Consider the following 15221-nt stretch of genomic DNA (forward strand, 5'->3'; position numbering starts at 1 on the left):
AAATAATAAGAAAAAGAAAAAGATCACAATATTCTTTTAGATAGTGAAATATATTTTCAAATTGTGCAACATTTGCACAATTTATATAAAGTTGTATAGTTTTTATATTAAATTATGAATAAATATAATATATTACGTATAAATAGTATAATATATTATAATATATTATAAAAATTATGTAATGTGTATTATTACTATAATATTACTAATATAGTAATAATAATTATGTAATATCAAGGATTAATTTTATACTTGTCCCTTCAAACATAGTAAATTATAAATATATTCGTACAAAGTTCAACTTTTATATATTATTTCTATAAAAGTCATAATATTTTCAAATATATCTCTTTGATTTGTTATCGTTAAAATACTGTTTATTTTATAAGTAAAATAACCTTTTTGGCATTACAAGTATGTCTCTAAAAAAAAATTCGCCTATTAATTAAAAAGCGGTAAAAGGGTCAATTCACCTTATTAACTAATTAGGGTTAAATATTTTATCTATGGTTAATTAATTTTTTCTAACATGTTATAAAGGCAGGGGCGTATTTGAAAACATCAATTTTTAAATTAGTAGTTAATTAAAATTTTAAAATTTTTTAATGTAACAAACTAAATTTTAAAAATTAAAATTAAACTCGCATAATATTAATTTTCTACTTTTCTAGAACCATTGCTTTATTTATGGGATAACTTCAAAAACCCCTATGTGGTTTCCAACTTTCTCACTTTAGTACCCTGTGGTTTAAAGTGTATCAATTTGCCCCCCTGTGGTTTTATTTTTCTCTTTTTTTTATCAATTTTATTATTATTTTTTCTTAAATCAGTAACAAAATTAAAATTAAAGGGTACTAAAGTAAATATTCGATAAATCTAGATGGATATCTGATATTTTTTTGCATATAATTTAACAAAATATTAAGAAAAAAACTATAGAAAAAATAAAAACAAAACCACATGGGAGCAAATTGATACACTTTAAACCACAGGGTACTAAAGTGAGAAAGTTCAAAACCATATGGGGGTTTTTGAAGTTTTTCCTTTATTTATTAAGTCATTTTTAAAAGAATATAATTATTAAAAAAAAGTGGATGATGAGTCGACAATAGTGAAAAGACGATAATGCCCTCGTGCTTGCCCCTACCTGGCAATCTAATCCAATCTCTTTGTCTTAAATTTTCCATTTAGGATATTAATAATTAATAATAACTAATTAAACGAGATTGGCTATTTTATATAGAGGTCCATCCATTTCACGATATCTCAAGCAGGTCCTTATCTTTTTATTTTTATATATAAATCTATCAATTCTAAAAATACTTTTGAGTAGTAAATTAGTATCCTAATTCTAAGTTCAAATCCTATCTACTGATTAATAAAGTTTGCGTTCCTGGACTACAAATATTTTGAAATAACTTTTTGATTTTTTTTTAAAAGTGTGTCACGTATATATTTATTTTATTATAATTCTTTATAATTTTTTGTCTGGAAATTTATTGTGATAAAACCTTAAGAGTTACGCGAAGTGGAAAATTAAAAATTATAGTTAAAAGAAAACGAAAACACTAACGAAATAATACTCTTTTAAATTCTATTAAAAGGAAAGCTTCAAATTAAAGAACTTACTTTTAAAAAAAAAACATGAAAAGTAAAGGACGCTTTACAATTTATCTTAAAATCCAGGGACCACTATATAAATTCTCCAACGAGACAATATTACGTATTTAATTTCTAAATTGGGCTATTTAATTACCGTGTCTTTATTAGAGCTCTCTCTCTCTCTCTCTCTTATCCTGTACATCTCCTCTCTCTCTCTCTCTCTCTCTCTCTCTCTCTCTCTCTCTTCGTGGGCGTGGGGGGCGATCGTACGGATGTCGATCGCGCTAGAGAGGAGGGCGCGGATCGGAGGGTCGGGGTTCGCCCAGGGGCTCGCGCGCTTCCCGATCTACGACGCGGCGGCGGCGGCGGCGGGGGCGCCGGCGCCTCCGCCGAGGCGGAGCTCGCCGGAGGAGGAGGCGGCGGCGGCGGAGTGGAGCTCGTCGTCGATCGGGAGGAACAGTGATATCTCGGCGGCGGCGGAGGAGGGGGAGGCGGAGGGGGAGGAGGCGGAGGTGCAGAGCTCGTACAAGGGCCCCCTCGATGCGTTGGACGCGTTGGAGGAGTCGCTCCCGATTAGGTATACGATCGCCTCTAGCTTATTTCTCTTTTCTAGTTGTTGTTGATTTCGATCATATGCGTTGGAGATGTAGTTGATATGAATAATAATAATAAAGAAAACAGAAACACGAATTTTGAAGAATTTTTTGGGATTTTATTTAGGTAAAAATATGCGGCATTAGCTATTACAAGTTAAAATTAAACGCGTACATTTTTTAATTAAGATGAGGAGTATTTAAGGTATTTGGATTTTTTTTTTTTTGTTATGAGATTGAAGTTGTTTTGTGAAATAAACAGTAGATTTAAATAATAATTATAAACTTTATATGGCTAATTTGAACTTTTAAAAACTGGGGGGCGATTTGCTAAAATGTTGATGAGGGGATTTGAAATAATTTTTTTTTCCTTTATTTTCTGGAATTGTGTTTATTTAACTGGTTCTTTCTTTGTGGTAGAGAATTCAAATTAGTAGTTTTGAAGTAAAAAAGGCAAATTTTTATTTTGACATTAATTTTCATACTCAATTTATGTTGGTTAAAGACAATATATAGGTAATATAGTTAGGATGCGTATACACATATAATTGATCACCCTTTCTTTCGATATGGACAGCTTATCTTGGATCTGTTATTTGCTGCTAGGTTTTATATCCCCATGTTTCTTGCAAATTGGTTACAAGAATATTCTAACACGTTTATTTAGGTGTTTAATCCATTGGTTATTTGTCCATGACGCCATTTGTTACCCGAAAGATCGAATATTGGTACCAAAAGGTCGATGTAGTAGAAAATGCCCTAATAATAGTTGTCTTAATACCATTGGGTACGTGCGCACGTGCATGGTGGAGATCAGGTGTAGTACGACACGTGGACTAACGGGAGAGGTAATTGAGCTGATATAGGCCGGGAATCTAACTTGTTAAATGATTGATGTAGGGAATTGAACCATGGCCGCTCGGTGTTGAGAGTGCTCTGTGGTATCATGTTATCCGAAAGATTGATAGAAATCATCTTAAAATTAGTCATAACGACCGTTATTTTTCGTTAGGTATGGAAGTTGGTTTAGATAAACCAACCCTTCAATTAGGTTATAAATGCGCATTCTTTCAATGCCAATGATGACGCATATATAAGAAGGGGATTGGGCGTGGTGTCCTTTATTACGTATCTATGTATTCTTTTTCGCTTTTCAAGCCGAGTTCTTTTAATAGGGCTCAGATGCAGAGATGCTATCTATTTGAGACATCGGTCATTTTTTTTTTTTCGTTGAGCCCAGAGTCCAGATGGTTGTGTGCAGAACAACTGATTTATGTAATAGCTTGAAGTTGTTAGGATGGCTGTTTATTATTTACACTTGCAATTCTCCGTAATTTCAGGTCTCAAGAAACGTACTTTAAATTACACGACAAAGTTGGTTGTTCTCATTAGTTATATATAGTATATGCCCTGGTGGGATTCAAACAAAGATATCCTGCTTTGATATAATAAAAGCTTAAGCTACTAACTGTGTTTTTGTAACCAAATTTCCGTATTTTTGGTGGTTTAGGGGTCACATACTTTGCGGAAGATGATGCATCATAATATCACGTGATGACCTCATCAGTTACTATTAAATGCAATAATGCATGGACAAAATCTTAAATTTTTTGGCTGGATCAAGTGCTTCCAGACAAAACGGTTGAGCTGGCTTGTGAGACGTGTTTTTTAGTAAAAAATATGTTTTGATCTTATCATTTCACTCATTTTTTAGTATCTTTTTATAGCGGATTATAATCATTTCAATTCAATTCAACTCAACTCAGCCTTCATGGAATCTTGGGTTTGGTAGGTGTTTTTTGTTTTCTCTTTGGAATATAGTGTGGTAGATCATACCTAATCCATGAAAAGAAGCCAAACATCCGTCATATGAATCTTCTTTTAACAATTTTATATTGAGCTATATCTTCTTTAACAAAGTGCACTATAATCTTTCCTAATTACCTCTAACCATATCATTTGGGGCCCCCGCGATCTCTTTTCATCTCACCTACTTGGGTGGGTTATCTCACTTCAAAGGACTATTGACGAATTTGTGAACTTTTTGTGCATGTCGAGGTGAAATATCATTTTTGTTTAGGTTGCTACTAACTTGTACAACATTTTTCAGGTTTCTAAATTTATTGATACTTGTAATTGGTTACCTTCGGCAGGCGCGGCATCTCCAAGTTCTACTGCGGCAAATCGAAATCGTTTACGGTGCTCACGGATGCTCCATCCTCATCTACCTCCGCAGAGGGCCTGGCCAAGCCAGAAAACGCCTACACAAGGAAGCGAAAGAACCTCCTCGCCTTCAGTATTATGTGCAACAAACCACAGTACGAAGAATCAATGACCACAGAAGGTAGTGTCGCAAAACGAGCCGCGAGTTCCAGCAGAAGCCCTTTCTCCCCTCTCGCTAGAAGCTCTTCCGGCATGAGCAGCAGCTACAGCAACGAAGAGGAGCACGAACAAAACCTGCAGCAACTCCCGCCCCTTCACCCGAACGGAAGAGCCTCTGCTACTACTACAACTTTTGCTTCTCCGATCGCTTCCTCGCCATCCGAAACACCGTCCTTTCCCTTGAGGTCATTCTCGCTGAACGATCTTCGCGGTGTGGTTAGTTCGAGTTCGTCGATTCACCCGAGGGTTAAGCACAAGAGTGATTAGCATCTCGAAGCCTCTGTTCTTTTCTTCTTTTTTTTCTTTTTTTTTTTCCCCTCTTTTCGGTATCCTGTTAGCTATGTCCATTTTTTGGTTCTACTATGTTAGAAATCGGTGAGTCGATGGAGGAAAATGGTGTTTGTAAAGATATGAGTCAGTTGAAATATATCTACATACTCAAAAAAGGAAAAGGAAAAAAAAAGAAGAACAAAAAGGGAAATTGTAATATATATGTAGATTTAGTTACTTGGCATGAATTGTCTAACACTTTGCTGGTGATTTATGAGATTGTTTTGAATTCTTTTATTCTACCAAATGAAACAGATCATGGGATTCAAATGAACTCCGATAATTTTATCCAAGCAAAGAATTTTATCTTTAAATGAATTCAGCTGAATTCTTTTTATGTGGATTTCACTGAATTTTATTTAGGTTTGGTGCTGAAAAGAGGGGAAGTTGGAGGATTCAAATGTAAAACAATGTTGTTGTTAAATGTTGTTAATTATGATTTTTTTTAATTTTCCGAGAGAGAGAGAGTATCACCAAATCTGTTTCGTTCATTTTTTTGTTGGAAAAACTTTAAAAAACCCTCATGTGGTTTCGTAGTTTCTCACTTTGTCTCCCTGTGGTTTAAAATGTATCAATTGCCCCCTGTGGTTTCTTTTTTCTCTTTTTCTCATTAATTTTATTATTTTTTTTTCTTAAATCAGTGATAAAGTTAATTTAAAGGGTACTAAAGTGAATATTTAATAAATCTAGATGGGTATCTGAAGTTTTTGTATATAATTTAATGAAATATTAACGAAAAAGCTACAGAAAAGATAAAAATGAAACCACATAGGGGGCAATTTGATACATTTTAAACCACGGGGGGTAAAGTGAGAAACTACGAAACCACAGGAGGTTTTTTGAAGTTTTTTCTTTTTCTTTAATAAAATTAGCTGAAAATATAAAAATAATTAGGCTTTGAATTTAGGCTCTCGGATATTAAAGTTCCATTGCTCCCTATGCTAGTAATGATCTGGACATCAAGGATTTTTCATAGCAAAATGATTTTGGGTACATAAATTGCAAAATGTGGGAAAATTTATAGTCTTAAATTGTAATGGGTTTGATCTTAACTAGTAACAACAACAACAAGAATACAAATTAGTTCTTACTAAAACTAAAACATTGGTAACTAGACTAGTCACAAGACCAACACATCAAAAGATAAAGAGAAATAGCTCCAATGATGAGTCTTCAAATGCTTAATTAGTCCCACTTTTTCCCATAGAAACAAATTTACAATTACACTCAAGAACATGTACACCATGCATGCATAATTGATCCTAAACGATCCCAATTTGCATCAAATTCTTCGTTATTTAAGGCTAAACCGAAAATAAAAAAGTTCCACAATAATTGCATTCAAAAGGATTGGTATTGATAGGTGCAATCATTATTGCTAGAGATATTTGTTATCTAAGAATACTTAAAAAGGTTTATTTTGGTTGCGGCATGCGAAACGCAATATATTCAGAGAGATAAACTGCATTTTAGCCTTCTGATCATAAACCCGAGCTACCGGAAAAATCATCCGGAGCCGCCGAGCACGGCCTTGAGCTTCTTGACCTCGTCATCGTCGAGGAAAGTGACCTTCTCGACGAGCGGCGACGGCAGGCTGTTGGCAAACAGCGCGAAGGCGGTGATCTGCAGGCCCGGGGCGGGGCTGCTGAAGCTGGCGATGGCCACCGCGGCGGTGTCGCCGCTGTTTATCTGGAAGTGCAGCAGGCCCTGGGGGAAGAGCATGGCGTCGCCGGGGCCGAGCGACTGGGTGTAGACGTCGTTCGCCGTCGAGATGAACCCGGCGTAGATGCAGCCCTCCAACACCACGAGGAGCTCCGAGCCACCCGGGTGCGTGTGCAGGGGGACGACGCCGTCCGGCGCGATGTCGATCCGCGCGGCGGAGATGCCTGCCGTGAAATATTCACCAGTTCAGACTTCATAGACTAAAGTTTTCAAATGAAAAGTTTATGTATGTAATCATGTAAAATTTGAGAGTAATAACATCTAATCAAACACCGTCAACATATCGCAGTATACGTAAACATCCACGTGCTTACTACTTGAATGTCAGAATAAGTTACTCAATAACCCCTTATTTGGAATGAAAATTTTTTAGTATGATTATTTATAAAAAGAAGAATTTAAATATTTGTTCTTTAAAAAAGAATAGCATATTTTATTTCCAAAAAGTGATTTTGAAGGCTAAATATAATATTTAATTCTCGCATTCTTTATCTACTAAATATATAAATTTATTTAGTAAATCAAAAAGATATGCCAAATAATTAACTAGGAAACTAACGTTTTATGCTATTATTAGACCTTAAAAAACAAATTTTTTTTTCCCTTCCTAAATGCTTTCTATTTGAAAAACTTTGTCCAACTGAAAACTGACTCACCATGAGTTAAAACTTCCTTTTCTTTTTAGTTAGTTGCAACGATCTAACCCGCCAGCAATAATATTCGTTGGGCTCAAACCATCGGCCCAAAATGCGTAAGTCCAATTATTATTTCTAGCGTGTAGGTTTCATATAAACTAATCGAAATTAGTATCCCATCAGTATTCCATCCGATGTGGGACTATTGGGGTAAGCGATGTGAGATTTTAGAGGTAGCTCCTACGGGTTCAAGAGGTGGTTCCTAACAAATCCGTTGGCGTAGCACTTTGTCCCGCATAGCACTTAGCTCTCACACTTCTGGCTGGTATTCGGCTCTGATACCAAATGCTACGACCTGACCCGCCAGCAATAATAACTCATTGACTCCAAACCATCAGACCAAAATGCTTAAGCTAAGTTATTATTTCTAGCGCATAGACCTTATATAAACTGATCGAAATCAGTAACCCATTCGATATGGGACTATTGAGGCATTACATTAGTTGCAATTAGTTATTAGTTGCATTTTTTATGTATTAGGAGCTACAATTTTAGAGACCACATATAAAGGCCTATTTGTAAGGTATATGTACAAATGTAGAAGCTACATGGCCTCAACATGCATGTACATGACACCATTCATTTCAATGTTTAGAGGATTTTCAAAATTGGAAAATTTTCTTCAATACCCTCCCCAGTAGCTCTAATTTCATGAATACCCTTCAAAATTTTAAATTTTCATGTTTGCCCTCCAAAAGTATGGAAAAGTTTCAAAAATACTCTCATTGGAGGCAATCTGTTACATTAGTTTCAAAATACCAATTTTACTCTCTATTTTAATTTAATCACCACCCTCACAATTTTTTTTGAATATATGGAGACCCCCTCAATTACAACCCATTGTGAAATAGCCTCCTAAATTTAACTTTTTAATTAAAGTCTTCTTAAATTTTATTTTATTGAATTTAATGATTTTTTATTATTAAATTAGAGATTTTATCTAATCCATTAATGATTCAAGCAAATTTAATAATTTTAATAACTTCATAGTATATAAAATTAAATAAGTTTTTGTCCAAAAAAAATATTAATAAAAACTTCAAGAATTTACTTAAATGGCCCATAGTTGATAGTTTAGTATCAATATTAAAAAATAAGTCAAAAAAGTTTGATTTTTAAACAAATAGTGAACAAATTTTAAGGGTAAAATGGTAATTTCATACTTTGAAGTAAAATAAAAAAAAAATGCTACATTGACGGGAGTCAGTAAAAAATAATGATAAGGATATTTATGAAAGAAATATTGTATTTAGAAGGGTGTTTATAAAATTTTAAAAATTCGAAGAATATTTATGATATTTGAAATTAATCCTTATAAATTTGTGTCATTCACACGATGAACTATGAATTAAATAGTCTACGCTGAGAACCGTGCCACCAAATTTTTGTTCTCTATATATATATACCGAGCCCATTGACGCCGGGAAACGTGCTGACGAAGGCGGGGGTGACGGCGGCCTTGATGAGGTTCGACGTGTTCCCGGGCACGCCGAGGCCAGAGAACACAAAGTCGTCGACGGTGACGGCAGACACCTTCTTGCAGGGGTATCCGGAGGGGGTGTCAGGGGCCGTCAGGTCCCCGACGCAGAAGTCCTGCGTCGCGGTGTTCGGAGTTGGGAGGAGAAAGAGAAGGAAGCATAGAAAGATCGGAGCCATGACATATATATGTATATATGTATAAGAACTTAGAATATATATAGGTAGGTTTTTCTTGGGAATTAATTGTATTTGATTGTTGGGGGTTTATATAGAAGTAGAAGAAGAGAAGATGTTACTGTTCAATTATAAGTTGGTGAGATATATAGAGGGGGTTTATATAGAAGAAGAAGAGGAGATGTTACTGTTCAATTATAATGTAGTAGGATAAAATGATGTGCATATATGGTGTAGGATTCTGAATAGCAAAGCGACGTGTTGTTGAGCTGGATGGGCATGCACGTGAAGCTTCTTTTAGAGAGAGAGAGAGAGAGAGAGAGAGTGTGCAGTGAAAGGACAAAGGACACTTTTACTGAGAGATGGGTGTAGAGTAACCCTTTTGCCCATCTCCATTGTTAAAGTTGTAACGCCCCCAATAGTCCCATATTGAATGGGATACTGATTCCGATCAATTTATATGAGACCTACACCCTAATAATAATAACTGGACTTAAGCATTTTGGGCCGGTGGTTTGGACCCGACGTGTTATTATTGCTGGCGGGTTGGATTGTTGCAAATGATATCAGAAACGAATACCAGCCGGAAGTGTGAGAATAAAGTGCTACACCAATAGGTTTGATGGGAGCCACCTCTTGAACCCGTAGGAGCCACCTTTAGAATCTCACATCGTCTGGTAATAGTCCTGGTCTGTCTGTGATCTGGTTTGGACCCGACGAGGACGTCAGGATCTAAACAGAGGAGTTTGTAATGCCCCCAATAGTCCCATATCGGATGGACTACATCCTAGTAATAATAACTGGGCTTAAGTATTTTGGGCCGATGATTTGGACCCAACGAGTTATTATTACTGGCGGGTTGGGTCGTTGCAAAAGTATAGAATAGAAAACAACTGTTATTTTTCACAGGCTTAAGCTAATAAAAAATAATATAGATCTATATAATTTTATTAGTTTTGTGTGTGTGTGTGAGAGAGAGAGAGAGAGAGAGAGAGAGAGAGAGAGAACGCTTAACTAGAATATTATTGGTATACAATTTGGTTTACTATCGATCTATATTCGATGCAGGGCTTCCAAATCGACGATCAACACCGTTGAATATAATCTAAGTCATTTAAATTATCTGAAAATCATATCAAATTTTATTCTTTTCTGATATTATTCTCTTATCCATTATGTGGATATAAATGAAGGGCTGAAAATGAATATCTTTTTAAAAAATAATGATATTATGTTCAAAGATGTCAATTGTCAATTTATAAGCTCAATCATCAAAAATAAATTGGTAGTAAATCAAACCGTTTATTACCGATAGTAATCTACCACTTATACATGGAGGCATTCATGTTATCAAATTGTTTTCAATGATACGGCTTCCGAATCAACGATCGACTCCACTAGACTTGATCTATTAAAAATATTTGAAAACCAAATTTCATAATTTTTCAACATCATTTACTTATCAAACGAATAGTTTAAAAATAAACAGCTAAAAATAAAAATCTTATAAACAATAATGATAAAAGACTTGAATTTAAAATCAAAGTTACTGATCTTACTCAAAATAGTGAAAATAAATTATAAAAATTTCATCAGATTTAGATTGTTTTACACCGTTAAATTCATAAATGCAACACATTGGCTATTAAAATTGTCAATTTCAAGACATTTTTATCACTAGTCAAAAAATATCGAAATATATGAAATTTGATCTCTAAATATTTCAGTAGCGTAGATCATGTTTAACGGAGCCGATCGTCAATTCGAAAGCCATATCATCGAAAACAACTTGATAGTAAAGAGACCACTATGCCGCTGCTGATAGTATAATAGCCGAACTCTAACTCTCTCTCTCTCTCTCTCTCTCTCTCTCTCTCTCTCTCTACATGATACCAGCATAAGACAAACTAAAAGCGCACAAACACTCTTTCTCGCTCCTCTGTAAAGTCTTGTGATCAAGCAGAGTGGGACACCAACACTTGCCCTTCCTTTAGGGCACTAGGGAATGCAACATTACAAAGAAGGAAAAAAAATTGTACATAGGTAAATATGTATGGAACCAATTAATTTGAATATCCTTCCATTTTATTTTTTTTAATTCAATCATATGTCACAACGGCTTTATTCACTATCTATGTTAATAATAATTAATTCAAAATTCGCAGCTGCGTAATGTGAACAAGAATACAGAATAAGGATGAGTTTCGACTTTTAAGGTTGGTATGCGCTTAATCCTGCAATGCCGTGTGTAGAAAATTTTTATCAGTTACGGATCACGTGATCTGATAACTAGATAAAAGGCAAAAATTTTATAATTGAGATTGATATCATTCTATAATAGACAAGATGATCAATCCGGTGTGTAGAATTTTTTTTAAACGAAGTTGCAGAAAATTAGCTGTATATTGCATGCCTCCAAAATTCCAGATAGGAGAAAGGTTGGGATGGATGGTAGAGGAGGAAACAAGGACCATTAATTGGCTTTTATGGGCTCATTATTAATTAAACCCCCTCATTTGTGGTCCATTATTTTTAGCATATTCCTACCAGAAACTGTACAGATAGATTCCATCTACAGTTGGTTTGATAATTTGATCTCTCAATTTCCATGTTTGTTTCTTTATTTGTTGGAATGTGACAGTTAAAGGGACTGCTGTTGGTATTTGCTATAATATTTAGACGCTATGATATCACTTTTGCATCAGCTACACGCTAATATTTAGTCAACTAAATTAAATTATAAAACTTAATTGCAATAATTATATTAATTTAGGCCAAATATTACAATAAATTGAATTTTGAGGACCAGAGTGTTACTCATCTCATAATTTTGAGGACCACACATGCAAGAGCTTTCTTTGCAGAAATTTTTTTTTCACAAATAACCCTACAGAATTTATATTTGTAAGATTTGGCCTAAATTAATATAATTATTGCAATTAAGTTTTATAATTTAATTTAGNACGCAAGCACCACGCGAGCGTGGCGGGCCAAGTTAAATATGATGAACCATTTATCGTGTTTGAATATAATAAATGATTCCCCCTGTCCTTTTCACATTCACTGTATTTACTGTATTAAATGTTATATAAATTAAATTGAACGCGGTAAATCATTCACCATGTCCAAAATTTAAACTCTGGGCCGCCAGCCACGCTCATGTGGCGCTTGCACGACGGAAATAAGATCAATCTTATAAATATAAATTTTATAAGACTATTTGTGATTTTTTTTTTTTTTTTTTTGAGGGGGCCTGGAAGCAAAAAAAAAGCCCAACATGCAATTTACCCCCTCTAATAAAAAGGACAGACCTCCCCTGACTTCCAGGGTTTCTTCATAAGGTTCTAATTCAGCCAATTCATAGTTTGGGTTGAACTCGGCTCATATTTGTTAATTTGTCAACTGCAGGTTCACCATTCGAGGACTAACTGAACCAGCATAGGAACACAAATTCTAACCAACAGAGACAACGGATTGTAAGAAATAATTGCATAGAAACATACTCAATACTCAGTTATTTATCTCCCATTTACCAGACTTTCAGACATTTTTTTAACTATTAATAACATCGTCTATAGCAATGCGCTTCTCCGTTTCCAGTAAAACTACAGAAATCATATCTTTAAGCGAATCAATGGTATTATCTGCATAATGTGTTATCACTCATGAGAACAAAACAGAATGTATTTCTATCACACTTTCTCACCGCAGATAAAGCATCATGTCGCGATCACCTTAGATCATTATTCAATCCGAAACCTCGAGTAATAGCTAGAAATGCAGGATAAGATGCAAAACAATGATATCATCTGATGAATATTATTGTGTCCTCTTATGATGAGATCTTTCACTGAATCAACCTATCCACCTTTCTAAAAGGCGGAGTATTTAACTATAATCCTACTTGTATAGAACTTATGCAAGAGCCAAGAAAATTTTCCTCGAGCTCCTGTAATCAAACATCTGAAGCAAAGGAGGTAACAACCTACTTGCCGAGACACAATTCATACATTTTGATGGATCAGATGATTCACAACATTAGCACCAATGTTACTGACTCCTGGGAAGATACAAAAGTCAAATTGTTCTGTGATAGCAGATTATTACTTCGACAAAACCACACGATCCTTCTACACTTTTGGCTGATTTCATTCATGTGAAATAATAATGGTCAATTTGCTTATTGCATCTATCGACACTCATGATATAGAAGTTCCTTCCATCACTTACTCCCTCTGAATCATCAGTAGGTTGTTAATCCTAGGCATTTCTAGCAACACCGAGCAATTGGATACTAATGAAAAATGTACAAAAGACAATCATCAAGTGTATCATATTTCTCCAAGCTGCGAAACATGAGGTGTGATTCATTTCATCAAATTTCATCACTCAACAACATGCAGTTGTACACTTCAATCCAAAATAACCAGATTAAATCATGTGATAGTAAGCATTTTCGATCTCACTAGAATGACCAAAACAGAGGTTCATCATTCAACTAAAACAATCGATCATTACAACACCAACAACATTTGGTGCATTCAAATGATTTGCTGTACATTTAAGCATTATAAACAACAAATGACAACATTTTGTTAGTTCGTTATTATGATGCTCTCTACGTTAATTCCTACTTAATGTAGTTCATGTAAAACATCCAACTTCATATAAGCTACGAGGATCTACTAACATTGGATCTTACACAAGATTCACAGGTAACAATCAAATATTTGCCTCTCCTCCTTAACAAGGTTAACAACTGATTTTTCCATAAATAAATTCTTACTTGATACAATATATCTGATAAACAGTGATTCAGCATGGATTGAACAACTCAAACCAAGAATGAAATACGATTCACAAGTGAAAAGAAAACAATAGAAATACAAAGGAAATAACTGATCAACTTGCAAAAGAGAACAGAAACTTGAAAAAAGGAATAGCAAGAGAAATAGCAGAGAATGGGTACTGGTGCAATGGATAGGATTATAATGATTTTTTTGTGGATTCCATAAGAGTTTCTACCATTCTTTTGACGGAAAACTAAAGAAGGAACATGCAAAGATGAGCTACTTCTGAAGGTCTAGATGCAAATTTTATCTTTAAAATAGTACTCATGTAAATACATGTGTCATGTACACACACACACACACACACAACCCTTTCTTTTACGCTGCAGACATGCATAAAACCAGCAAAGTTGGATTGGTAAAGTTTAAGCATAATTTGACCCAAATTTAAAATTATGCCATGAAAGTAGAAAACATGCATGAGTTAAACGGCTCTAGAACAATTTGACCCCTCATTTATATATATAAGAATTTCTCAGCTTGGTTCATGTATAGACTTTCTTGGGAGAAATGTTTCATATGTGATCTTGATGCTTTCAAGGTAAAATCAGTAGAACATCTTTCCATATTGATCAAACTTCATGCTTTCAATTTTGAACCCCAAAGCCTTATATTGCGAACTTATTTAGATGGCGGAAAAACTCATCCAGTAATATAGCTTGTGTGCCTGAAGATTTTCTTTTGGGAGTACAAAGTAGAAATTTGATTTTTAGATATGTTGAGATTATAATAGTTCAAACTATTTAAAATAGGACATTCGCCCTACAAGGCGATTTATCATATTCCAATGAAGATGATTAGAAGATCATTTGTTATGTAGTTGCAAACATCTTTTTGAGCCTGAATGGATGTCCGAACATTTGGTACAGTGAAAAAATTGTGTATGAGGATTTTCTTTTATAACCACAATATGGATGTTTGAATTTTAGCTTCTACAAACCTTTAACAGCTCTGACCTTCCAGAATAGTTTTCTGTTTGTAAGAATGATTTAAAGGCCGTATTTATTATGCAAATGTTGAGATCTCTCCATGCTCCCCACAAACAATTACTACTTGCCCCCCATGGGAATTTGCTCGACAAGGAGATTCATGCATCCAGATCACATACATGCCCTCTGAGAGAATAAAAAGAGATATGGTGAATCCGCTATTCATGCAGCTACGGTGTATCTACTATTCATGCCCTCTGAGTAAATAATATAGATACGGTGAATCTGCTACGCACACCCTCTCTATAAATAAGAGTGGTATAGCGAATCTGCTATTCATGCATTTCCCAAGTGGTCACAGAACCTATAACTTATGAGCAATACATTAGAATTTCACCATTGAGTCATTTAGTTGATTCTAAATATTTCCGCAACACCTCTAACAAAAAAAGCAAATCAACGAGG

At 34.8% G+C, this 15221-nt stretch overlaps 2 protein-coding genes across 2 annotated transcripts; one reads left to right on the plus strand and one right to left on the minus strand.

The window, feature by feature from the left end:
• LOC109725966 lies at nt 1784-5144 on the plus strand. Its single transcript, XM_020255377.1, has 2 exons — nt 1784-2179; nt 4349-5144. Exons 1-2 carry the CDS (start codon nt 1875-1877, stop codon nt 4842-4844), a joined length of 801 nt encoding a protein of 266 aa, XP_020110966.1. The 5' UTR covers nt 1784-1874; the 3' UTR covers nt 4845-5144.
• On the minus strand, nt 6052-9120 carry LOC109725408 (germin-like protein 8-14). Its single transcript, XM_020254592.1, has 2 exons — nt 8731-9120; nt 6052-6793 (listed from the first exon to the last, which is right to left on the minus strand). Exons 1-2 carry the CDS (start codon nt 8978-8980, stop codon nt 6414-6416), a joined length of 630 nt encoding a protein of 209 aa, XP_020110181.1. The 5' UTR covers nt 8981-9120; the 3' UTR covers nt 6052-6413.

The sequence above is a fragment of the Ananas comosus genome, linkage group 20 (assembly GCF_001540865.1).
Source record: "Ananas comosus cultivar F153 linkage group 20, ASM154086v1, whole genome shotgun sequence".
Classification (NCBI taxonomy): Eukaryota; Viridiplantae; Streptophyta; class Magnoliopsida; order Poales; family Bromeliaceae; genus Ananas; species Ananas comosus.

Bases quoted from the DNA above. Each gene is read 5' to 3' on its own strand.
- LOC109725408 (XM_020254592.1), bottom strand. From the start codon at position 8,980: ATGGCTCCGATCTTTCTATGCTTCCTTCTCTTTCTCCTCCCAACTCCG. The intron at 6,794-8,730 runs GTATATATATAT...ATTTCACGGCAG, and splicing joins TCCCGGCGTCAATGGGCTCG to GCATCTCCGCCGCGCGGATC.
- LOC109725966 (XM_020255377.1), top strand. From the start codon at position 1,875: ATGTCGATCGCGCTAGAGAGGAGGGCGCGGATCGGAGGGTCGGGGTTC. The intron at 2,180-4,348 runs GTATACGATCGC...TACCTTCGGCAG, and splicing joins GAGGAGTCGCTCCCGATTAG to GCGCGGCATCTCCAAGTTCT.